This window comes from Bubalus kerabau, chromosome X (assembly GCF_029407905.1).
Source record: "Bubalus kerabau isolate K-KA32 ecotype Philippines breed swamp buffalo chromosome X, PCC_UOA_SB_1v2, whole genome shotgun sequence".
Lineage (NCBI taxonomy): Eukaryota > Metazoa > Chordata > Mammalia > Artiodactyla > Bovidae > Bubalus > Bubalus kerabau.
In genome coordinates, this window is record NC_073647.1 from 41,881,859 (window position 1) to 41,909,522 (window position 27,664).

Here is a 27,664-nt window from a genome sequence, read left to right on the forward strand (position 1 = left end):
ACCACGATGCTGGAAAAGATTGAAGGAGGAGGAGAAGGAGGCAACAGAGGATAAGATGGTTGGATGGCATCATTGACTCAATGAACATGAGTTTGTGCAAACTCCAGGTGATAGTGAAGGACAGAGAAGCCTCAAGTGCTCCAGTCCATTGAGTCCAAAAGAAACCGACACGACTTAGTGACAGAACAGCAACCAAACAACAACAACAGCTATCAGAGTCCAAGAAACACTACAGAGCTAAATGATGGAGTTATATGAGCAAGACAAAGACAGACAGCGTGAAAAGCAACACCTTCATCACCAACTGAGTTTTCATCTTCTAAATATATCACTAGTCCCCTTGCCTGGAATAGTCTCAGCTATCCATGCTTGAACATCCCTGTAAGCAATTGCACAATAAGTCTAACTTGAGGCGCACACATTGAGTTAAAGGAGTTAAAGTTCACATTCATTGACTCGTTCATTCATTCAATACCTATTCCCTGAGGCCTGCTCTGTGATAGGCCCTGGGCATACAGAAAGAGATGAACAAAGCCTCATCCAAGCCTCAGGTATCATAGTCTAGCAGGGGACATACATGCAGATAAGAACAATCCAGTTTGAGCAGCATGAATAGAAGTGTGCTGTTGTAGAATATTTAATGGCACATGGAAATGTTCAGTATATAGCAGATTATAAAAAAAGATGGAGAACACTGATTCACCATTATACAAAAAATGATAATGCAAGAGTATTTTTGCCAAGAAAAATTTGGAGATGCCATTGTAAGTTCATACTTTCAGATTTGTCTGGCCACATCATCCTTTCCTGTCCCATTCTTCACACACACCAATGTGAAATGACACATAGAGAGAAAATGTAAAAGAAAATATAGCCACACTCCAAAACAAAATAACATCTCTGGACTTAAAATGGTATAGAAAAAGTAGTGGGCATGGATGAAGTGTCCAGAAGGGTCCACAGGGCACTGGTTTTGAAAGCAACCAGAAATGTCTAGGAGTTCACTACCTGATGGGTCATGAGTACAGGAATACAGCACACAATATAGAAAAGGAGCAAGGCTTTCTGCTTGAGAAAAGAGGTTTAAACCAATGATTCACTGTACCTGCAGCTACCGCTTATATAAAGCTGCACCAAACATCCAGGCAGAGAAGCAGAATAAACTACTCATCCAGGTCTTGGGCCAGGATGCTCATGGTCTTAAGGTTGGACCTGCAATAGTCCCAGTATCACAGACGAGAGTGGAGCCCTATGCTAGACTCTGGGCCTGGGAGCCTGGATGGAGGCAAGTGCAAAATCATGAGATGGGGACTTTCAAATAAGTATGTTTCTAGTCCTCTAAGAGAGAAAGGGCTTCCCTGGTGGTCAGTGGTAAAGAATCTGCCTGCAATGCAAAAGACAGGGGTTCAATCCCTGGGTCAGGAAGATCCCCTGGAGGAAGGAATGGTAACCTGCTCCAGTATTCTGGCCTGGGAAATCCCAAGTACTGCAGAGCCTGGCGGGCTACAGACCATGGGTTCGCAAAGAGTTGGACATGACTTAGTGACTAAATGACAACAACAGAAAGAGAAAGGGAAGAGTAACTGATAAAATGAACAACAAATTATGAAAAAGATATGTGGAGAAATAAAATAATTATACATTAGAAATAGAAATGATATATGAATATATATAGAAAATACATATAGAAAGAGAGACAGATACAAAGACAAAAAGAGACAGAGACAGAGAGGCACTTATATGGAGACTAAAATAAAACTCAATAGATGGGAAAGAGATAAGAGTCAAACAGCAAATTAGTAAACTGGAGGATAACACTAAAGAACCAGTCTAAAAGTCAGCACAGAGAAACAGAGATTTAAAAAAAAAATGAAAATTTGTCATTTGCAATAACATGGATGTGGAAACAGTGTCAAACTTTATTTTAGGGGGCTCCAAAATCACTGCACATGGTGACTGTAGCCATGAAATTAAAAGACGCTTACTCCTTGGAAGAAAAGTTATGACCAACCTAGATAGCATATTCAAAAGCAGAGACATTACTTTGGCAACAAAGGTCCGTCTAGTCAAGGCTATGGTTTTTCCAGTGGTCACGTATGGATGTGAGAGTTGGACTGTGAAGAAAGCTGAGCACCGAAGAACTGATGCTTTTGAACTGTGGTGTTGGAGAAGACTCTTGAGAGTCCCTTGGACTGCAAGGAGATCCAACCAGTCCATTCTAAAGGAGATCAGTCCTGGGTGTTCTTCGGAGGGAATGATGCTGAAGCTGAAACTCCAGTACTTTGGCCACCCCATGTGAAGAGTTGACTCATTGGAAAAGACTCTGATGCTGGGAGGGATTGGGGGCAGGAGGAGAAGGGGCCGACAGAGGATGAGATGGCTGGATGGCATCACTGACTCGATGGACGTGAGTCTGAGTGAACTCTGGGAGTTGGTGATGGACAGGGAGGCCTGGTGTGCTGCGATTCATGGGGTCGCAAAGAGTCGGACACGACTGAGTGACTGAACTGAACTGAACTGATGCTAAGTGAAATAAGTGAGGCAGAGAAAGATAAATATTATATGATACTTATATGTAGAATCTATAAAATAAAACAAACTAGTGAATACAACAGAAAGAAACAGACTCATGAATATAGAGAACAAACCAGTGTTTACCATTGGGGAGAGGGAAGTAGGTAGGGGAAATATAGGGGTAAGGGGTTAAGAGATACAATGTATTGTGTATAAAATTGTACTAAGATCATGGCATCTGGCCCATCACTTCATGGCAAATAGATGGGGAAAAAATGGAAATAGTGACAGACTTTATTTTCTTGGGCTCCCAAATCACTACAGATGGTGACTGCAGTCATGAAATTAAAAGATCTTTGCTCCTTGAAAGAAAAGCTATGACAAACCTAGACAGCATATTAAAAAGCAGAGACATTATTTTGCCAGCAAAGGTCCATATCATCAAACCTATGGTTTTTCCAGGAGTCATATACAGATGTAAGAGTTGGACCATAAGGAAGGCTGAGTGCTGAAGAATTGATGCTTTTGAACTGTGGTGTTGGAGAAGACTCTTGAGAGTCCCTTGGACAGCAAAGGAGATCAATCTAGTCAATCCTAAAGGAAATCAACACTGAATATTCATTGGAAGGACTGATGCTGAAGCTGAAGCTCCAATACTTTGGCCACCTGATGTGAAGAGTTGATTCATTGGGAAAGACCCTGATGCTGGGAAATATTGAAGGCAGGAAGAGAAGGGGGTGATAGAGGATAGATAGTTGGATGGCATCACTGACTCGATGGACATGAATTTGAGCAAACTCCAGGAGATAGTGAAGGACAGGGAAGCCTGGTGTGTTGCATGCAGTCCATGGGGTCGCAAAAAGTCAGACATGAATGAGTGACTGAACAACAGCAACAAATGTATAAAATATATAAGCTACAAGGATGTATTTGTACAGCACTGCCAGTATTTTATAATAACTATAAATGATGTATAACTTTCAAACATTGTGAATCACTATATTGTATACCTATAATTTATATAACATTGTACATCAACTATAGCTCACAAAAAATAATCACAATGTTTTTCAAATGGCCCCTTATAGGGAAAGAGGGGACACGGGATGAGAGTAAAGAGATAAAAGTCATACCTCTTGGACTTATATATTCAGATTGCATATTGAATGGAATGATATAAATTTTTTTAATTTATAATTTAAATTTAATTATAAGGCAAAATTAAATGAAACTGAAAACTAAAACCATTCCTATAAACTGAAAATGAACTTTAACAAATGAACTGTGTTGTTGAGTCTGTGGCAGAAACACACAGAATGGAATTGTTCCAAGTGGCAGTAATTTCACTATTCATCCCTAGTGGGATATACTCTAGGACCAAAAGAAAAAAAAAAAACTAACCAAACAAGAACAACAAAAAAACACACAACCAAACCCCAAACCCCCAGAACAGCAAAACAAGCTAACAAACAAACAAAAAACTTCTTGTACTGTCTTCCATTATCATATTGGTAATTGACAAATTGGTTTCATTGAAGATTTCCTTGGTGGTCTAGTAGTTAAAAATCCACCTTGCAATGCAGGGAACATGGATTCAATCCCTGGTCAGGGAAGTGAGATCTTAAATGTTGCACATCGCAACTAGAGAGAAGCCCACATGCTGCAACTAAAACCCAATGGAGCCAAAAATAAATGAATATTTAAAAAAATTGGTATTATTCTTCTGAATCTATTATACATTTATCTATCAATAGGTTATAAAGCAAGTAAGAACTTATGTCAATGTCATTAGCAATTGGGATTTTCTGTACAAGACAGCAGTAATAGAAACATACTTTTTTAAAAAGTATAAAACCTATAATCCTGAGTTTGAATTGCAATATTAGTATAAATTTATAATGTATTTGGATTCTGATTTGAATAAACCAAGTGTAGGTGGTGCTAGTGGAAAAGAATCCACCTGCCAATGCAGGAGCCGCAGAAGTGGGTTTGATCCCTGGGTCAGGAGGACACTTTGGAGTAGGAAATGGCAACCCACTCCAGTATTCTTGCCTGGTGAATCCCATGGACAGAGGAGCCTGGTGGGCTATGGAGTGTCATACGGAGTGGAGTAAGTCAGAAAGAGAAAAACAAATATCGTATATTAACACATATATATGAAATCTAGAAAATGGTATAGATGATCCTATTTATAAAGCAAAAAGAGAGACACAGACATAGAGAACAAATATGTGGATACAAAGGGGGAAAGGGGGTGGGAAGAACTGGGAGACTGGAATTTACATAAATACACTACTATGTATAAAATAGATAATTAATGATAACCTACTGTATAGCACCGGGAACTCTACTCAGTGCTCTGTGGTGACCTGAATAGGAAGAAAGTTCAAAAAGGAGGGGATACATGTCTATGTATGGCTGATTGTTTTTGCAGTACAGCAAAAACTAATACAACATTGTAAAGCAACTATACTCCAATAAAATTAATTTTTAAAAAGTCAATGAGAAGTGAATATGTTTTGAAAGTTTATAGCCTGGGAGTAAGAAAAATTATTCACTATAACAAGAGTTCATATCAAGATAAACTGGTATAGCATTCAAGTCTAAAGGTAAGATAAAAACATGTTTTTTTCATATAAGAAATAAGAGAGGCTTCCACCAACACTCATGGCAGAGCTTCTCCCTCCCACACTTCTTTCCTGGAAGGGGCTTTGGGAAGTCATAAGAAAGAGTTGGAGGCCTTTGATGTAAAATCTCAGACAATTATTCCATAAACATTGGTAAATATCAGCTAAAGTTTTGCTTATTTATAGATATTTCACTGAGGGCTTTCCTTCCAGGTCGATCAAGAGGAAAACAGGAAGAAATCAACATGATCTGAGTGAGAGAGGCTATGGAGAGGCCAGAGGACAAACAAAACTAAGACCAAAAAGTAGAGACATGAGAATGCTCAGTGAAGTTCATGTTGTTTTAGATTCAGGAAAAGAAAAAAAATAGAGCAAAACAAAACAAGACAAAGAGGGTGAAGAGAGATTTTCAAATGCCTACAAGTGCTTATCATGTGATTATTGGTGATTTTTGTTTTCTTTCTATGTGTTTTTGTAAGTTTTGAGCATTATGACGTTTTTAATAATAACAATAAAGATATTTCTTCAAATATGAAAGAAAAGCAAAATTCAAAAACTACCTTTATCTTTCTAGAATCCTGAGGGATAGAGTTGTTGAATACGGTATGATCCCTTTTTATCCTCCTCCAGCACTTCCCTACCCTCTTTTGCAGCTCAATCATATTCTACTCTTTGTGACCTCATGGACCATACAGTCCATAGAATTCTCCATGCCAGAATACTGTGGGTAGCCTTTCTATTCTCCAGGGGATCTTCCCAACCCAGGGATCAAACTCAGGTCTCTCACATTGCAGGCAGATTCTTTACCAGCTGAGCCACCAGGGATGCCCTCTTTTGAAGCTAGGTTTGGTTATGTGACTTTATTGGCCCATGAGATATGAGTGCCAGTTAACTTGCCACTTCTGGGTGAAATTTGCTGAATTGTCCTCCTCTTACTGAGGTTATGACGAGATCTCACGCTAAGATGAGGCCTCCATTGTCCTGAGTCTCAGAAAGGCTGTGACCAGTATAGGAACTCTGCTGACCCCTGGTGAACACACAGTAGGGGCAAAACCCAGACCTGTGTTATATTGCACCACTCAGACTGGGGAGCTCTGCTCATCACAGCCATACAGAGATCCTCTTGAGAAATGCGTGCAGGTGATGTCCTATTGTAGTTCAGGTTTCCCATTTTCCTCCTGATAAATTTAAGAATCAAATGAACTGGAGCAGAGAATAGGCCTCACCTATCGTCTTTCAAATTTCAGGCTTAAGATCACCTGGTGACTTAGGTGTAAATTTTTAAGCACTTCATGCTTAGAAGATTTGCTCCAAAGGCCAAGGCTTCAGAAGGATCGGTTCCTGTTATTTACTCATGAAATGTCTCCATGCTCACAGAGCAAAAAAATCTCAGGATTGCTGCACATTAAGCCTTCTTTTTCTCCACACAAATGGCTAATTGCCTTGGAATCCCAGAGGCAGTGCAAGGCAGAAGGGAGATGGAGAATAAAAGAAAATTGCTTTAAATGGGCTAAATATACCTATGAAGGAAAAAAAAAGCAAATTTTCCTACAAGGCAAGTGCATCAATTAAACCTTTCAATGGGGAGATCTTACTTATGTTCTCGGCATTAGTCTGGAATATATATTACGGAACTCTATTTACTCCTCTAATTAATATAAATGAGCAGTTACCATAGCAATTATTGCATTATATGATGCACATAAAACTCTGGCTATGCTTAGAGCTAGGGTCAACATTTTAAATCACTCTTGACTCATCATGAATCAAATGTCCCTTTCCAGATATTCCGATGTGTGAAGGTTGAGCATTTATTAGTAATAATGGAATGTAGAATTAACGTAGCATATTAGATCCTCAAAGTGCTTCAACCATTTTAACTAGTGAAACTCCACAGTGCCTCTTCTGTGAGCCTCTGCACTGCCCATCTTTCCAATAGGGAGCTAGAATGAGGCCTGCTGAAGGGCCCGGGAGTCATTCCCAGAGAGAGGAGTGACACTCTTTCCTATAGTTTGGAAATGCAAAGTAGAGGGTTTTATTATTTGTCACAGGAATGACAGAAGAAAGAAGAGTTTACATCTCACCAGAATTCACAGCATCATTTTGGTCTATGCTTGAGGAGATGTTAGAAGCCTGGAGTAGCCAGGTGGAGGGGATAGGGGAGGGAGTTTGGCCTGGAATCCAGACCCATGGGCTGGGACTCTGGGTAGCTGCCCATGCGTCTGAGTTGAGAAGGGCTCTGGGCTTGGCTTAATGTTCTCTGGCCACTGTCTTGAAATTCTAAATCAGTTCACCTCTGACTTTACATTTCGTAAGTGAAGTCTGGTGGGCTAGTAAACCCGGGAGCCTCACCTCACCTCCCATCCCTCATTCACCTCCCTGCTTCTAGGACCCTGGTCCTCCTGGGCACCACCTAGCCTCTCCCTCCATACCCCTCCCAGAAACCACTCCTGCCTTTTATCCCCAGCTGGAGCTGGGGGTAGACATGGGGAAGGGCAGAACTAGGCATGCATGTACTATGTAGTGTCAGGGTGGGATGTGGCAGCTACAGTCCCCGCTCCAGGCTGGCAGCATCACAATATATTCAGCAAGTAGGCAGAGGTGAGCCTGTATCTGCCTTGAGCCAGGGATTGAGTCTGTCCTGGAGTGGAAGTCTCCTGTATGCCATGGGGGTGGAGTGGTGATTGGGTGGCAAAGAGAAATGCCCAGCTTGACTTCCTGCCCTCAAGCCCCCAGCCAGGGCCGTGTGTGGACATCTGCCAGCTGAGTGGGAGAAGGAATCTGGCAGCTGGGCATTGTGTGCCCTCACGGCACCTTCAAGGGTCTATACTTGCCTCACAAGTATCAAGTGAATGTGACATTAAAGAATAAATAAAGATCACCAGTATAGGTCCAGAGAGATGGTGGGAGAAAGGAAGTAAGTTTTATATTTTTGTTACTTTAATGGCACCTTAACCTGACTTTTGAACAAGGGGCCTCAAGTTTTAAATTGCTCTGGGTATTGCAAGTTAGGTAGCTGACCCTGGCCTCAGCAGAGATTGATCAATAATAGTAGCTATTATTTATTGAGCAATTAACCTGGTTAGGCATTGTGCTGGGTGATTTACATGCATCATCTCACCTAATCCTTAAGACAAGCTTGAGAGGTAGATATCATTTCTTACTACCTCTATAACTCTTGAATTTGGGGTCCAAGTTACTTAGCTTTTATATGCCTCTGTTTTTTCATCTGTAAAATAGGCTGTATTAGATTAATTCTATGAAATTGCATTTTTGTAGGTCAGAAATGGTCAAATAATGGTAATTTTGTATGATTCAACTTAACATTACCTTGCTCATTGAATTGCAGGGAATATTCAATGATACAGCCCAGGAAAAGTTTTGAGAAAACTAAAAATCCTCAACTCAGAATAAGCACTCAACTAATATTCACTACTGGGCTTTTATTATTAGTGGTCATCTTATTAGTAGTGTAAAAATTGTTTTATACAAAACAGGGACTCCTAGAAGTTAAGTGACTCAGCTAGAAAGTGATGGATCTGACATGGGAACCCAGGCCTTCAAACCTGGGCAGCATCACCTTGTTCCTTTGTAGTGTTTGGAGAAAGCACAGGGCTCTTCCCATCCTGGTGCGACCTTGGCCTAGGGAAGTGTGTCCCAAGGTGAGGTGTATCCTGTGTCTGAGGCTGACCCAGAGTTTAGAATCCAACCTTCATGCTGTCCCTCAAAGCACATTGCTTTTTCCTCGTCTCTAAAATGAGAGCACTTTCTGCAACCTGAAAGTGCAGTGTGTTTGCATACATTGAGGGAGGGAGGTCAGCTTGCCAGAAAGGTATTGTCTACAGAGAATATGGGGTTCCCTTGTGGTTCAGCTGGTAAAGAATTCGCCCGCAATGAGGGAGACCTGGGTTCGATTCCTGGGTTGTGAAGATCCCCTAGAGAAGGGAAAGGCTACCCACTCCAGTATTCTGGCCTGGAGAATTCCATGGGGGAATTCCTATAGTCCATAGGGGTGCAAAGAGTCAGACATGACTGAGAGACTTTCACTCACTGGTTTATTTCTATTACCTGAGGATGAACTGGAAAAAAGAGTAAAAGTTCACGTTGGATAAATCCTCAAAACTTCAGAAAGCTCCCAAGACTCCCACTAAATTTTCTTAATCTTCAACTGCTTTGTATTCTGTGCGATGATCCACATTTGCAAAGAGGAGCTGCTCTTCCCCGAGGGTGCCAGGTCTCAGAGTGGACTCCATTCAAATCACAGAGCTGATGGTCAGGGGCCAGTGGGGAAAAGGTCCTGAAATTAAGGAGATTTAAAAAATGAAAGGACTCCGGAAAAAACGAATGTGATATTAAATCTTCCTGGTATGATCTGAGTTATGGTCACTGTTTCTGTTACTCATGGAAGAGTGAACAAAAACGTCTTTTCCACTCTCATTTCCAAGGGTTTCCTGACACAGTCATTCCAGCAGTCTTGTGGAGTAGTTTTGAAAAGCACATTTTCACCCACCTCAGTCCTCAGACGCTGCCCTTGACGAGCAAGGGAGGAGGTAGGTAAAGTGACTTTGAAATGCGTCATGTTGAATTGTGTCCTTCGACCTGAGGCAGTCATGGGTGGGAAAGCTCATGGTGCCATCTTAGAGTCATGAGCCCCACTTCCATGCCCTCAGCCCATTCCCTTTCCTGAGTCTGTTTCTCCATCAGGAAAGTGAGGGCCTGGATGCAGTGTCTAAACAATCCTTCAGATTCAACATCTTACTTCAAAACTTTCAGCCACAGTAATAATCATAATAATCATGTAAGAATAGAGCATGTTATTAAGAATTTATGATACGCACTGTCAGCACTTGTGTGAATTTAGGGCAAGTTACCTACGTTCTGTGTGTCTCAGTTTCCTCATCTGCAAAAGGCGGAAACCTGACTCACCTCCCACATAGAGAGTTGTCATGAGAATTAAATGAATTCATCCGGGTAAAATCCTATGTGCCTGCCACATCAGAAGGCCTCAAGAAATGTTCCCTGTTATTAGTATGAGGTTCCAGGTATAATGTGACGTGTTTCGTGCAGATGTAGACTGTCTCTGCCTCTTCCCCTAATGCCAAAATCAGTGCTCAAATTAGTGAATCTGGATGTGGGGAAATAGGATGCCTGCAGGGCAACAGAATCAGCAAAAAAAAATAAGGATACTTTAATTAAAAAACTAGATTTTTAAACATTTTAAATGTCTTTATTATTTAATCTACACTCAATGATAAATGTCCATGAAAAGGAGTAGTGTCTTCACAAAAATTCTGGGAGCTGCAGCACTGAACTGCATGTGTCCCCAGCTAGGAATACTTGGCCAGGATGATGTCAATTGACTTTCCTGTTGTGACTTCTTTGGGGAGCCTGGGACAGATCTAGGTAGAGTAGAAAGTGCGTAAGAGCCTGGGTCCTCCTCCCCGCTCTACTGTCTCTAGCTTTGGGCCTGGGAGTAAAGCTTCTCTTCTTTGAGCCTTCATTTCTGACTAGGAAATGAGGGGCAGACCAGCCAGTCTTAAAGATCAGTCTTGCCACCATAAGATTGAATAGTTATAAATGAAATTGTATTCATAAACTTGTACTGATGGCTCTGACTTCTTTAAGGAAATTGCTACTTTCTTTAACAATATAAAATTTACATCCTTCCAGGCTGGCAATCCCTGTTATAAGCTGACTGTTGCTGCTGCTGCTGCTGCTGCTGCTGCTAAGTCGCTTCAGTCGTGTCCGACTCTGTGCGACCCCATAGACGGCAGCCCACCAGGCTCCCCCGTCCCTGGGATTCTCCAGGCAAGAACACCAGAGTGGGTTGCCATTTCCTTCTCCAATGCATGGAAGTGAAAAGTGAAAGTGAAGTCCCTCAGTCATGTCTGACTCTTTGTGACCCCATGGACTGCAGCCCACCAGGCTCCTCCATCCATGGGATTTTCCAGGCAAGAGTACTGGAGTGGGGTGCCATCGCTGTGTTTCCTCCCAAATTCATATGCTGAAGCCCTAATCCCCAACATAATGGTATTGGAGGTGGGGCCTTTGGGAGTCAATTAGGACATGAGGGTGGAGCCCTCAGGATGGGATTAGAGCACTTGCAAGGAGAGCCGCTGAGGAGACAACCAGCCCTTGTCTTTTCCCTGTGAGGATACAATAAGAAGACAGCCATCTATAAACAAGAAGAGGGCTTGCACCAGAAGCAACCATCATGGCACCCTGATCTTGGATTTCCAGCTTCCAGAACTATGAAAAATATAATTGGGTTGTTTAAGCCCACCCATTGTATGATATTTTTCTCAGAGCAGCCTGAGCTGACTAAGACAAGCCTCACACCAGAGGGAGACCCTTCAAGTGAGAACATTGACTCTCCAAGCTATACCTTACCCTGAACTGAAACCCAAAAGCCCCATTCATCATCTGACCTTCTGACGGATTCCTGATGTGGCTCATACATTGGCCTTGTTGGAGGCTGAGAGTGGGCATGGTGGTGGCAGTGGGCCTGTCCTGTTATCCATCATTCTGGCTTGAGTGTAGACATGGGACTTTGCCCACAACAGAGACATGGCTGGCGCATTTACATAAGACTTTATAGGACTTTATTAAGGACTCAAGAATAGCAATGGGGAAATTAACAAAACTAGGCAGGAATCTAGACATTTATCTTACAACTTTTGTTTTATTCTCTGGAGAGTATCTTGGCCCTGTCTTATCTTAGTTCCCAGCCCACCTACAACCTCCACAAAAGCAATCTCAGCAAGCACCCCAGGAGTAGTAGCTCAGAGAGACGACTCTAACCAGGAGACTCAGAAATGCCAGTTTAAAGAGAACTCATGTCCCCTTACCCTTTGCTGCCTTCCACAAGGCCACTACCTACTTATCATCTAAGAATCCACCTTTTCTAAGGATAGATCCAGGGAATCAGGGCAGAACACAGCTACCAGGACTCAGACCACTGGATTGGAATGGAACACAGTGATGGCTCCTTACAGCTACAATAACAGCTGACAAATGTGAGTGTCTGTGATGTCCTGGGATTGTTCTAAGCATGTTACCATGGCAGCTAATGTACTTCTCACAACAAGGCTATGGGATTGATACTATTATCCTCATTTAACATGTGAGAAAATTGAGGCCCAGAGAGTGGTAGTAGCTTGTCCAAGGTCACAAAGCAAATCATAATAGAGCTGGGATTCAAGCCCAGGCAGTCTGGCTCCAGAGCCCACATGTATAACTGCTACACTGTGTGGACACACACCCAGAAACAGGGCAGAGCTAAGCAGGCCCTGAGGTGAATTAGAACAAAGGTGAATCAGATCTAGTAGGTTTTAGAAAAATAGCCACCTTACCTCACACTGCTCAGAAGCTAGAGAAGAGAGACAGACATGTGGACAACTAACAGCAATATGATGCCACATAGCCAGGGGCCAGTTACTGCTCCCCTTGCAGGGTTTACAGAGAGCGTCAAAGAAGAGGGGACTTCTATGTCCATAGACAGAAGAATGGATAAAGATGTAGTCTATATATACAATGGAATATTCCTCAGCCACAAAAAAAAATAAATAATGCCACCTACAGCAACATGGATGGACCTATAGATTATTTTACTAAGTGAAGTAAGTCAAGGATAGATATTATATTATATTGCTTATATGTGGAATCTAGAAAATGATGCAAATGAACTTATTTACAAGACAGAAACAGACTCATAGACTTAGAAAACAAGCTTATGGTTACCAAAGGGGAAACAGGGAAAGGATAAATTAAGAGTTTTGGATTAAAAGATATAAACTATTAGATATAAAGTGCATAAACAATAACATCCTACTTTACAGCAAAGGGAAGTATATTCAATATTCTGTGATAAGCCATAATGGAATATATATATATATATATATATATATATATATATATATATATCTGAATCACTTTGCTGTACACATGAAATTAACACAACATTGTAAATCAACTATACTCCAATAAATAAATATTTTTTTTAAAAAAAGAGAAGGAGACTTTTGCATTAGAGGTAAAGATTAAAATAACTTAAAACAACAACTACTGGGGCTTTCCTCCAGAGTAAGCAGACCAAGTCTCCCAGACGCACTGCTGACACACACAGGGTATATTGTCCCTCAGTATTTTGATGAAATTCTGTAAAGTAGTCCACATTTCATATGTTAAGAAATTATTACAGAAAAAAGAGAAATTTAAAATGCATAAATATCCTCATACCCATTAGGAGAGCTACTATGAAAAAATAGGAAATAACATGTGTTAGTGAGGATATGGAGAAAATGTAACCCCTAAGGGGCAGAATATAAACTAGTGTCAATGCTATGGAAAATGCCATAGCAGTTCCTCAAAAAATTAACCAGAGAATTTCCCTATCATCCAGCAAGTCCACCTCTGGGTATATATCCAAAAGAATTGAAAGCAATATCTTAAAGAGATATTTGCACATCTGTGTTCATAGGAGAATTATTTACAATACACAAGAGGTGGAAGCAACACGTGTGCATCAGAGGACCAACAGACACACAAAATGCAGTGTATATGCACAGTATACTATGATTCAGCCTCAAAAAAGTAGAAAATTCTGTCACATGGTACAACAAGAATGAAACTTGAGAACACTATGCTCAGTGAAATAAGGCAGTCACAAAGACTATATGATTCTGCTAATTTGAAGTAGTTGGAGTATTCAAATTCATGGAGACAGAAGCATGGTGGTTGCCAGTGGCTGGGGGTGGGGGGAATACGGAGTGGCTACAGCATTGGAAGAGTCTCAGCTTTGCAATATGCAAAAGTTCTGGAGATTGCTTTAGATAACGTGAATATACATAACACCACTGAACTGCCTACTGTCACATGGTTAAGATGGTAAATTTTATGTTAATGTGTTTCTTACAATTTTTTAAAAGTACACTATAAACCATGGCACTGTGCTGCAATTCTGATTGAATACAAAACCATTTTGAAGTGATGTCCACAGTATTGCTGATTGCTAAGGGACTTGTGTTCACACTGATGCTACCTTGATTTCTAAGCTTAGCATGAAATGGCAGCCAAATTCACCAGGAATCCACAAGTGACTCCCACTTTGCCCTTCTTTTGTAGCTAAAAGTCCCCCCCCCATATTAACACGTTATTAGTAACATAACATGCCACCTGTTCAGTCAAGAAGACTCAGCTACACCTTAATGATCGATGGGTTCAATAACCATAACGGTATTTATCCTGGATGAGATAAAGATCACCAGTCTTGTAACAGGCTTCAAACATGGAACCAATCATCTTCCCATTTAAATTGGAAAGAGGTACCTACAATCTGTGATGCATGTAAAACAATTAAAGCCATTAAAAAGGCAAAAAACCGCCCCATGGAGTGAAGACTGGGATCTCCCAGAACTTGACTCCAGCTTGATCCCTACCAGCATCCAGTCAAGAGGTCTTGGGGGTGAACGGAGTGTTGGAAGGTTTCTGGCTGATCAGGCTGTTAGTTACCTCGGACTCACTTGAGTGGGGCGGGGATCTTGAGAAAATCTCTGATTGAGCCTGCTTTCAGGAAGAATGTAGTCTCATTGGGAAAGATAATGATGGGATGGCTTCTGGAGTCCAAAAACTCCAGATTCAAATTTCAACCCTTTCTACCTAATGCTGCTGCTGCTGTTAAGTCGCCTCAGTTGTGTCCGACTCTGTGCAACCCCATAGAGGGCAGCCCACTAGGTTCCTCTGTCCCTGGGATTCTCCAGGCAAGAACACTGGAGTGGGTTGCCAATTCCTTCTCCAATGCATGAAAGTGAAAAGTGAAAGGGAAGTTGCTCAGTCGTGCCCAACTCTTAGCGACCCCATGGACTGGAGCCTACCAGGCTCCTCCATCTATGGGATTTTCCAGGCAAGAGTACTGGAGTGGGGTGCCATTGCCTTCTCCGTTCTACCTAATAGTAGCATGTTACTAGAAAAATAATTTTCCTCTGAGTTTCAATTTCCTTATCAGTAAAATATGAATAATAGGACCAGGCTCACAAAGTTTTTGTGAAGATTGATGGGTTGTACATGTGAAGCACTTAGCATAGTACCATTACATCCTTAATATATTTTGTGTATGTGTGCTCAAATTGCTCAGTCATCTGCAACTCTTTTGCAATTACATAGACAGTAGGCCTCCAGGTTCCTCTGTCCCTTGGACTGCAAGGAGATCCAACCAGTCAATCCTGAAAGAAACCAGTCCTGAATATTCATTGGAAGGACTGATGCTAAAGCTGAAACTCCAATACTTTGGTGACCTGATGTGAAGAACTGACTCATTAAAACAGACCCTGATGCTGGTAAAGATTGAAGGCAGAAGGATAAGGGGATGACAGAGGATGAGATGGTGGGATGGCAACACCAACTCGATGGACATGAGTTTGAGCAAGCTCCAGGAGTTGGTGGTGGACAGGGAAGCCTGAGGTGCTGTAGTCCATGGGGTCGGAAAGAGTTGGACACAACTGAGTGACTGAACTGAGCTGAGTCAACCAACATGACTCCTCAACATTGCCACAGCATTTGCTAAGCTGCAGGGCTTGGTGTCAGCAATAGAAAGACCTAAAAGCCAAGGTCTCCATCCTAGAGCCAATGCAGGTGCTTCTAGATCAGCCTTGAATGGCCAGACCACCACAGACAGAAGGCCTTCCTCGCCTGCTAGAGCTTAGTCCCTCCTCAAAAAATTACTAGGATTCCTCAGACCTGTTGGGCAGCTGTTTGGCTCCAGGCTGCACTTGGAATAGACCAGGTCCTAATTATTTATTTCAGCATGTAGGATCTTAATTTCCCTGAACAGAGATCGAACCCAGGGCCCCTGTAGTGGAAGCATGGAGTCTTAACCACTAGACCACCACAGAAGTCCCAAGTTTTCAAAAGTTTAAATAGTATCTTTCATTCCCAAAGCATTTGTTCCAAGTCAGGAATAATTCTAAGTACTTAATGTGTATTTACTCACTTAATGCTCACGAACAGCCCTATGAAGTAGACGCTCAAAGAGGTCAAGTCTTCCAGCAATCCTTCTCTAGACCGCAGCTGGAATGAGGTTCCTGTAGCTACTCAGTTTCTCAATTAGCAAAATAACCCTGATGTAGGAGATGCTGCTAAGTCATCTTCCCAGTCCAGACAAACTGCCCTCTGCTTGTGAACTGAGGTCAGCAGAGATTAAGATAAAAAAACAAAAACAAAAACAAAAAACAAAAAAAACACACACACAAACAGGAGAAGCACTATTTTTGGGGAAATGAGTTATGTAAATGAGGTGGAACCCCATCATCTGGTCTATATCCCAGCATAGAAAATAACACTGAGAAAGTATATGTAGGCCAGGTGAACAAGTGAGTGAATGAATGAAGCATGCTATATTTTCAGCAAAGTTTTATGGTAAATAATTCACACTATGGTCCAAATGCTTGTGTCTTCCCCAAGTTCATATGTTGAAATCCTAACCACCAAGGTAATGGTATTAAGAGGTTGGACCCTTGGGAAGTGATTAGGTCATGAGGATGGAGCCCTTTAATAAGATTAGTGCCCTTATAAAAGAAGCTGAGCAGAGATCCCTCACCCCTTCCTTCGCATGAGGAAAAGCAGGTCCAATGTCTGTAACTCAGAAGAAGACTCTCACCAGAACATGACCATGTGGCACACTGATCTTGGACACCCTGTCTCCAGAACCCTGAGCAATAACGTTCTGCTATTTATAAAGCATCCAACCTGTGGTATTTGGTCATAGCGGCCTGAACAGGCTGAGACAATCCAATAGCTAAATATACCAATAGAAGCATGTAAGTAAGAAGAGGGTTTTTGTTTCTACCTTTATAGGGCACAGAGAAATAATGCCTTGGTTCCCAAATCTCTGCTGTGGCTTGAATTGGAAATGGGAGAGGAACTGAGGACTCAGGAACAGAGGTGTATGATGCTAGGGGCAGCCAGGCACTGAAGGATGAGACAATAAAGGTGGAAGTTGGCAAGGCCCTGACCCCTCTATCACCAGAGACACTGAACAGGAAGTTGGGGGATGGCTGCAGGCCTCCCAGGGTCTTGCCTCTGGCCAGAACTCCCTGAAAGCCTTATTGTCATAATGCTATTTCCCAGGGAACTGCCTTCACGAGAAAGTCATCACAGTCCTGAGATAATAGCTTCAGACGATCTGGGTGATGCAGCTTTGTCATCCTTCATCTAGCGAGTCAGCCTGATCCCCAGGAAAAGCTCTTTGAATCCTGGTTTCAGTAAACATCTTCTCTCTAATCTGTAAGCTATTTATCAAATATGAATGCACTTTTTGAAATGAGTAACTCGTTTCCCTGGTGTTTTTGTTCCAAAAATAATTGGAAGTGACAATACAAAGAATTACACATGGAGTTGAGTCATCATAAAATAAACATAAAGTTGGAACTGCCCTCGGAGGCTGACTCTCTGGTGTAGCTTCCTCTTGGAGGAGCCACGGGTACTTCCATAGGCAGAGCTGTGTTCCATTATTGATTAGCTTTTAGACTCTTGTTACACATTAGATTAGGATGGCTCTGTGAATAGAGAATGAATAATCCAACTGCACATACAAACATCTTAAGAAAGAGCTTCTAACATGATATTTTTGTAAAAAAGAAAACCTCATTTGGGCAAAATTGGAGAAAATGACAGTGTCCGTTAAACCCATGTTCTGGGTGACTGCTTACATTCGTGTTCTGTTCTTCACAGAATGAAGCTCAAGATTGCTTTTACCCAGTTTGGCACATTGGCATATGTGAGTGATTATATGTGTGTGTGTGTGATTGTGTGTGTGTATGTACATGTGTATGCATGTCAACCACTTAGGGCAATTTGAAATGCAGGTATTAGATAATATGCTCAGGGAGAATAAAAGATGCATATTATGAGACCACATTTTTAGATTAAGCCATTAAAACTCAAAATGTATATTTAAAGGGGGTTTCAAGCTCAAATAGCTTGAATTGAGCCAAAAACATTTGACAGCACCTCTTTCTTTTGCCTCCTCTCCCTCTCCTGATATTAGTTTTCCTTTCCTGTTATTGGAGGTATATCTGCCTTAGAAACTGCCTGGGCAAGGGACCAGTGAGCTTTGGAAAGTTGTGTGGTCTCAGACGGTCCAATGTCCAAACAACCGACTGGATGTGTGTCTGTTTCACAAAATCCTGATGGTTGGCTTGAACTCCGCTTTACTCATTCTAGAATTCATTTCTACTGGTTAGAAAGGCACAGACTATCCCTTGATGCATCATTGTTGTCCTCTAGTAGGGAGAATAAGCTTCCTGACCAAGTCTTTGTTGATCAATAGCTGAGCTTGTAGTGGTTTGTATGACTGCTGGAACAAATTAGCAGAAGCTTAATGGCTTAAACCAACAGAAATTTATTATCCTCCAGTTGTGGGGGCCAGAAGTCTCACATGGGTCTCATTGGGCTAAGATAGAGGTATTAGCAGGGCTGTGCTCCTCTCCAGAGGCTCTGGAGGAGCATCTGTTTCCTTGCTCTTTTTAGCTTCTAGAGACTGTCTGCACTCCTTGGCTTATGGCCCATTCCTCAGTCTTCAAAGTCAACAATATTGCATCTCTCTGACCCTTCTTCCACTGTGACATCTCTTGCTGACTACAGTCAGAAAATATTCTCTGCTTTTAAGGACTTGTGATTGGAGTCAAGCCAGTCCAGGATCATCTCCCCATCTCAAGGTCTTTAACCTTACTCATATTTGCAAATTCCCTTCAGCCATGTAAGGTAACATATTCACAGGTCTTGGATTTAAGACATAGATAACTTTGGGGGCCATTATTCTGCCTTTCACAGAGCTCCATCATTTTTGTTGGTGTTGATTTTCTTAGGAGATCCACCTCACTACCAATGCATCTGGAAAGAACACCACGGCTTACTCAATTCAGTGAACTTAGGAAGGACTTCTACTCTTTTGATCACCATGGTGGTCATTAAGATCCTCATTGGCCAAGGCCCAGCAGCAAGGTGAGAAGCTCATCTAGTTGGCTCTGATGGGCTGTCACACTTAGGCCCTTCAGTGTTTGGGGCCCATGAGACAATCTGGCTACCTAATAGCTCTTCCTTTCTGAGTTGAGAAATTGTTTCTGCATGGATGGACATTTTTAACTTCCCTTTAAATGCCTACTCAATGGCAATGTAATTTGTATAGAGGGAAGAGGATGCAAAACTCAGTTGAGATGCCATAATCACCTTTTAAGTCAAATTACTAAGCTTTCATTGAATCAGGATTCCAGGGCAGTTAAATGTTATGGCTGATGTTCAGCAGGAGATCAATTGCATTTTCAACACAGGGAAGTAATGTATTTGCCCTCAAAAAGCATTTAAGTAATAAAATATTTCACATTACAAACTGGATAGCAGGGGAAGGGGAGGCAGTAATTCCCAGGTAGGCTCAGTGCAGGAGTTGATCAAGGCGCTGCAACTCACACACACAAATCCAGGCTGCCAAGTCCAGAGGACTGGCGTTGTCTTGCACATTTGGGCAGTTCACACTGTATAATTCAGGTTGAAAAAATAAATAATCCGCCTATCCTTCATTTCCTGTGTAATTAAGGAAAGCACCAACTTTGTGGCCTGTGTAATTACAGACCTGGGGGCCTGACCTCAGGCTGTCTACACCAGTGCCAAGAGAATCACTGGAAAAGTGAAAAATATCAGACAATCAACTGGTGGCTTTGTCACACAACTGGTTTAAATCATTTCCTTCTGCCTGTCTCTTTCAAACTAGGGACAGAAGTTCTATCTCCCGAAGTATCTGATTTGGCACCTGCACTCTACATCACTTGCACACACACCTGACAAGGACACTCTCGGGTGTCTGGCATTTTACACAAGCTGGCTGCCTCATCAACCCAAACCTCATGATGACAGTTATTTCCTCTTGTGTTCCTACTTTATTGAGGAAATGGAGAGAAAAGGCATGTATTTTTACCTCAACTTCCCTCTGCCCATCTACTAGTATATTCTCTAGGCCCATCCTTAATTCTGTCCCTCTTATTAGTTGTGTGACCTTGGACAAGTCATTTCACACCATCGAACCTCAGTTTGTCTTCTGTAAATAGGGGCGATTTGAAGGTGCACTTACATTTAGTGCCATAGGAAATTTGAACGAGGAGGACAAGGGTGTTGTGGTCACGCTGACTCTGCTATCTCCTGAGGGAAGGAAAAAAGAGACACTTGCCCCTTTCTCCACCTCTCTACCCTGCATCCCATCTCAACTCACTCCCAGAGGGGAGAGAAGTGGAAATAGGCAATATATGGAATGCAGAGAATCTTTGGGTCCATGAACTCCCTTTTCTTTGGAAAAGATTATATTGAATGGAAAGGTGTGAGAAGAAGAGAATTTTGGAGCTGGGTGCATCTTATGGCTGGAGAGTGGCCCAGGCTGGTCCAAGAGAGTAGCCTCTGCATCCTGCTTCTTGGTTCTGAGCCAGCCTGGAAGCGATCACGTCACCATTCTGTTCTCTCCCCGAGAAGAAGGATACAGATTTCGTCTTGTGCAAAACAATGATCTTTACTTTATTGTCGTCTCTTCAAGTTTTATCTGTCAGAAAACCTCCAGATTATGAAACCCAGAAAGAAAAAAATAATAAACCAAAAGCAGAACCATCAACTTCATAATCCAAATATGCAAACCAAAGAGGAGTTACAAAATCATAGCATTTCTCTATGACCTGGTTCCTGTAATTAAGGTAGAGATAGGAACACCATGCGCTATGGACTCTGGGGTGTGCTTTGAAGGTTTAATTTCTCATGTACAAATCTCTATGATATTGGGCTACTCAGTTTACCTTGAGAAGCCTTGGTAGTCTCACCTTTAAAATGGGTGAGATTATAGGTGTTCCCCCACTCCAGTACTCTTGCCTGGAAAATCCCATGGATGGAGGAGACTGGTAGGCTATAGTCCATGGGGTTGCTGAGGGTCAGCCACGACTGAGCGACTTGCTTTTCACTTTTCACTTTCATGCATTGGAGAAGGAAATGGCAACCCACTCCAGTGTTCTTGCCTGGAGAATCCCAGGGACAGGGGAGCCTGGTGAGCTGCCGTCTATGGGGTCGCACAGAGTCGGACACGACTGAAGTGACAGCAGCAGCAGCAGCAGCATAGGTGTTCTGGGCTTCTCAGGTGTCTCAATAGTAAAGCCAATGCAGGAGACATAAGAGACACTGGTTTGATCCTTGGATTGGGAAGATCCTCTGGAGGAGGAAATGGGAACCCACTGTAGTATTCTTGCCTGGCATAATCCCATGGACAGAGGAGCCAAGAGGGCTACAGTCCATGGGGTCACAAAGCCTCAGACATGACTAAGCAACTGAGCACAGCACACAGGAGCTACTTAGGAACAAATGGAACACAGTTATACCTTATTTTTTGTTTTAACTTAAATTTTAACTTTAGAATAGTTATAGATGTACAGAAAAATTATAAAGATAGTACAAACAGTTCTTTCGTATTCCACATCAGTTTTCTCCAATTGTTAATGTCTTACATTAGTACATTTATCACAACTCATGAACCATTATTGATGCATTATTATCACTGAGGCCCATATTTTAATCCGATTTTCCCAAGTTTTTACCCAATGTCCTTTTTCTGACCCAGAAGCCCTATAGGATTAGGTGGAGTTGTCATGACTCCTTAGGTGTCTCTTGACTGTGATAGTTTTGCAGGCTTTCCTTGTTTTGATGACATTGACAGTTTTATAGAGAGCTGATCAGGTATTTTGTCAAAAGATACTCAGCTGGGATTTATCTGATATTTTTCAGAAGATTAGACAGGGGTTATGAGCTTTGGGGAGGAAGATCACAGAGGCAAAGTGTGATTTTGCATTTCAGCATACCAAGGAAACATATTATCAACATGACTTTTCACTGTTGACTTTGACCCCAGTCACCTGGCCGAGGTAGTGTTCATCAGATTTCTCCACTGCTTTCCTCCTCTTCATATTGTCCTCATTGGAAGGAAGTCGCCATACATAGCCCACAGTTAAGGGACGGGGAGTGATGCTCTACTTCCCTGTGAGGGTAGTAACTATATAAAATATTTGGACTTCTTCTGTAAGGGAGATTTGTTCTCTTTCATTTAATTTTTGATTCAATCATTTATTTATGTCAGTATAGACTCTTGAATGATTATTTAATGTTTTGAGTTATAATCTAATATTCCCTTACTTATTGCATTGTTTAGTTTCAGTTTTGGCCATTGGGAGCTTTTTCAGGTTGGCTCCTATGTCACTTTGACATGTCCTGATCCTTTTGTATTTTTGAGCCTCTCCTTACTTTATAGCCCTACAAGGTGCTCCAGGCCAGTCTTACATATTTCCTTCCCTTGCCCTGGAATCTGCCATTTCTCAAAGGAACCCTGGTTTCTTTCTTTGGACAATGGAATTAGAAACTAAATTCTGGTTTGCTTATTGCTATGAAGGTGTCATTGCTTCTAGTCTCTCTCTAGTGGAGAGAGGCACATAGTATATCTATACATATGAACCTGTGTATATACATATGAATATATGTGTAGTTATTTCTCTGTCGATCTGTGCATGTATCTCCATCCATATCTATATCAAGCTAAACATGAGTTTGCACTATTGTCTCTGACTCTATTCCAGGGCCAGGGGGTTCCTTCCAGCCTTCCTTCCTTGGTTGTCTGTATCCTCTCACTCAAACAGTGAGAAATATGGCTCATACCATATGCTGTTCATTTATTATTTTTTTAAACACATTATACATGAACAGGGATTTGAGAATTGTTAACTCACACAATGGGAAATGACTTCAACTAGAACACAGTGCTATGTACAGTTCTTTTTGTCTTTAGACTTAACACTTCCACTCATTTCCAAAGTTACTTAGGTCAGCACCCTTATCCCTTACCCACTTCAGTGTAGGTATTTTGTACATTTGTAATACTGTTATTTCGTCACAGTCTGCCAATTGGGGTTTGTGATCTACCAATCAATTAAAAAAAAAAAAAGATTCATAGTTTGTGCTGTCTGGTTCTGTGGATTTTGACAAACACACATTGCTGTGTATCCACCACTACTGTACCATAGAATAGTTACACCAGCCTAAGATAAGACATCCCCTGTGCTTCACCTATTCAATGTTACCTCCTCCCCAAACTTCTGACAACTACTCAGCTATTGTGTGTCTCTTGTCTCTTCCAGAATGTCATGGAAATGGAATCATACCGTGTGTATCCTTTGCAGACTGGTTTCCTTCATAGCACATTCCTTTTTATCATTGAATTGCATTTTATTGCTGGCTGTACCACAGTTTGTTGATCCATTTGCCTCCCAAAGAACGTCTAGGTTGTTTCCAGTTTGGGGGGATTATGAATAAAGCTGCTTTATTCATATGATTATGAATAAATATTCATACATTCCATAAATAAACTGTATTTGACTGATTATGAATAAACATTTGTGTACAGGTTTTTGTGTAAAATAAGTTTTCAAATCAGTTGGGTTAATATCTAGGAGCACCATTGGTGGATTGTATGATAAAAGTATATTCAGCTTTCCAAGTGAGTGAGTGAAGTCACTCAGTCGTGTCTGACTCTTTGTGACCCCATGGACTGTAGCCTACCAGGTTACTCCATCCATGGGATTTTCCAGGCAAGAATACTGGAGTGGGTTGCCATTTCCTTCTGCAGGAGATCTTCCTGACCCAGGGATTGAACCCGGGTCTCCCACACTGTAGGCAGACACTTTACTGTCTGAGCCACCAGGTAAGTCCACTTTCCAAAGGACTGCCAAACTGTCAAAGTGGCTGTCCCACTTTCCATTCCCTGAAGCAATGAATGAGAGTTTCTATTGCTTTGCATCCTCACTGGCAATTGGAATTGTTAGTTTTTTGGATTTCAGCCATGCTAAGATGTGTTAGTGGTATCTCGTTGTTTTGATTTACAACTCCGTAATGACCGATGATATTGGGTCTCTTTCACATACTTATTTGCTATCTATATGCCTTCTTTGGTGAGGTATTGGGTCAGATCTTTAATAGTTCTTTGTGTATTTTGGATACAAGTTATAACTTTGGATTTTCCTAAGAGTGTATTTTACAGAGCAAAATATTTTAATGTCAGTAAAAAAGTCCAAGTTATTCACGTTTCATTTCATGGATCATGTTCTTCTTTTTCAGGATTGTGTTGACTACTATAGGTCTTTTGCTTGCTGTTTAAGTTTTAGAATTACCTTGACAATATCTAAAACCTTCCCTGAAGAAAGCCTTGCTAGGTATTTAATTTGGATTATGCTGAATCTACAGATCAAATTGAAAAGAACTGGTCTCATTACAATATTGTCCTATAATCCATTAACATGGACTAGCTCTCAATTTCTTTAGATCTAGTTTGATTTCTTTTATCAGTATTTTATTGTTTCTGTGCACAGATCCCACACATACTTTATTAAACTAATAATACCTTAGTATGTCATTTTGGGGTGCTATTATAAGTACTGTTTTCCTATAAATTCTAGTTTGAATTTTTCATTGCTGGCATATAGGAAAGCATTTGACTTCTGTATATTGAGTTGTACCCTGCCATCTTCATATATTCACTCATTAGTTTCAGGGGTATTTTGTGAAGTATTTGTGGTTTCCTATAGACAATCATATGTCTTTGAATGAAGGAACTATTGCTCTCCAGTCTCTACACATTTTATTCCTTGGTCTCATTTTATTGACCTAGTTAGAACTTCCAGTACAATGTTGAATAGGAGTGGTGAGAGAGGACATCCTTGTTTATTGCTTATCTTAGGGAGAAAGGATCCAGTCATTCTCCATTGAGTATCATTTAGCTATAGGTTTTTCATATTTATATATATATATATATATATATACTTTACTATGATAATAAAATTCCCTTCTAGTTCTAGATTTTTGAGAGTTTTTATCATAAAGTGTGTAGAACTTTGTCATATGCATTGTCTGCATACATTAATAATCACATTGCCTTTCTTATTCAATCTGTTAATATGCTGACTTGCACTGATTGATTTATTAATGTTAAAACAGCTGTACATTCCAGAAATGAACTCCACTTAGTTACAATCCATTACAATCTCTTTATGTATTGTTGGATTCAATTTGCTAGTATTTTATTGAGAATTTTTACATCTTTGTTCATGAGAAATGGTAGTATATGGTTTTCTTATCTTGAAATGTCTTCTTATTTTGATATTAGGGAAATGCTTACCTCATAAGATGCATTGTGAAGTGTTCCCTCTTTTATTTTCTGGAAGAGATATTGTCAAATTGGTATTAAGTCTTCCTTAAGTTTTTGACAGAATACACAAGGATAACCATCTGGACCAGGTGTTCTTTATTTTGGAAGGCTTTCAAGTACTAATTCAATTTATTTTAATGAATATAATACTTTCAGGTTATCTGTTTCTCATTGAGTTAATATTTGTAATTTGTGCCTTCCAAAAAATTGGTTCATTTTATCTAAGTTATTAACTTTGTGTGGCCGTACAGTTGTTCACAGCTTTCCTGTACTATCTTTTTAATATCCATGGGGTTAGTACTGATGAACTTTTTTAAAATTCCTGATATTGGTAATTTGGGTCTCTCTTACTTGTATTCATTAGACTGACTAGAAAATTATCAATTTTATTGACCTCTTCAAAAAAGCACCTTTTAGCATTCTTGATTTTCCCTAATATTTTTCTGTTTTCAATTTCACGGATTTCTGACTTATTTTTTTATTATTCCCTTTCTTCTGCTTACTTTAGTTTAATTTGTTGTTCTTTCCCTATTTCTTTTTTTTTTAAATACAATAAGGCATTTTTTATTGAGGTCTTAAGCCTCAGCCCTGGACTTTGATGGGATGAGGCATTTGGAAAGAGGTTGGAGGAGACAAAACAAAGCCGAGGGACCTTGAGGCCACTGCCTAGGCAAGGGCTTAGACATCCTAAAGGAACCCAGAGCTGGATACTGGGCTGCAGGAAGGGAACATTCCTGGGAGGTTCCGATTTCTGGGCAGGAGCATAGAGCTGCTCTGTGTGAGGGTGGGGGATTGGGAGGAGGGGAGAGGGAGAGGTGCCACAACTACTTTGGTTCGCATTTTCAACTAATCTCTCTTCCATTTGCAAGCTCATCTCACCATGCCTTACCCAGCAGGAACACTGGTTCTCCTTCTGGTCCTCTCCTTTCACACATTCCCCTGCCTACTATTCCCCTGCCTACAAGTTATTAGCTTCTCCCCCAGTCACTCCCATACCACTCATCCCTCCTTCTTCACACTAATTGCACCCAAGAGACACTTTGCTAGGAAACCAGACTTTATCACCCAGATCACCCCAAGACCAAGGACCCTTGGGTTCTTCAGCTCCCTGGAAGAAGCTGGATAAGGGAATGGGGTGAGGATGGAGATGAGATAACCAGTACAGAGGTCTGCAACCCTCCAACAAAAACCCTACAAACAAGTCCCAAGCAAACAAGGACCCAGACCGTTTCCAGCCCCACTCATTTCTTTCTCTGGTCTGGCCATCCTCCACTGTATCCTCTTCCTTAATAGTCTGGGAGTCTGGACCAAAGTGTTCAGGCTGTGGGCAGATCCCATCTTTAGCTGCCCCATCTTTCACAGCTGCAATCTCCACCTCCTTCATGCTCTTTGCACCATCATCCTCATCAGTCTCTCTGGCTGTATTCAGTCCATTGACTCTGACCTTACACTTTCTTTGGGTGATGAGAGAGGCCATCGCCTTCAGAGCAGCCCTATCACTCCTCTGGAAGTGGTGGAACATGGTCTGTAGCTGCTGACTCACCTGGGGCAGACTCCCACCCCCCACAACTGTATTAAACTCGTTTGTCATTAGCTCCCTGAGGAAGTCCTTCACCTCATCTAGCTCCAAGTCAGCATTGTGGAAGAAGTACTCCTCCACTGCACTCCCCAGCCATTCAGCCTTCTCCTGGCTGTGCACAAAGCCATTCTCCACAGTGATCTGCAAGGTGGGCCAGGCCTCCAGTGATGCACAGACCACAGTCCCTAAGAGCCTTTTTCTTTATTTCTTAAAATAGAAATGGGTTATTAATTTTAGATCATTATTTTCTAATATTTGCATGTAATTCTATAAATGTCCCTCTAAATATTGTTTTAACTCTATCGCAAAGTTTGATAGGCTGTATTTTCATTCTCATTTAGTTCAATATGTTGAGACTTGTTCTTTGCCCAGTGGTTTATTTAGAAGTGTGTATTTTAATTTCTAAATGTGGGGATTTTCCAGCCCTCTTTCTTTTATTGATTTGTAGTTTAATTACAGTTTTGTCAGAGAATATACTTTGTATGATTTCTATTCTTTTAGATTTCTTAAGGTATGTTTTATGACCTAGAATGTAGTCTGCCTTGGTGAATGTTTCATGTGAACCTCCGAAGAATGTCTATTCTGTTGTTGGATGGATTATGCTATAAATGTCACTTAGATCAAGTTGATTGATAGTACCCTTCAGGCCATCCATATCTTTATTGATTTTCTGCTTGCTGG

General features: G+C 41.2%; 1 protein-coding gene across 1 annotated transcript; it reads right to left on the reverse strand.

The window, feature by feature from the left end:
• Positions 1 to 1,163: 1,163 nt before the first annotated feature.
• LOC129639952 (pre-rRNA-processing protein TSR2 homolog) lies at positions 1,164 to 27,638 on the reverse strand. Its single transcript, XM_055565247.1, has 3 exons — positions 27,623 to 27,638; positions 26,631 to 27,168; positions 1,164 to 1,212 (listed from the first exon to the last, which is right to left on the reverse strand). Exons 1-3 carry the CDS (start codon positions 27,636 to 27,638, stop codon positions 1,164 to 1,166), a joined length of 603 nt encoding a protein of 200 aa, XP_055421222.1.
• Positions 27,639 to 27,664: the final 26 nt, after the last annotated feature.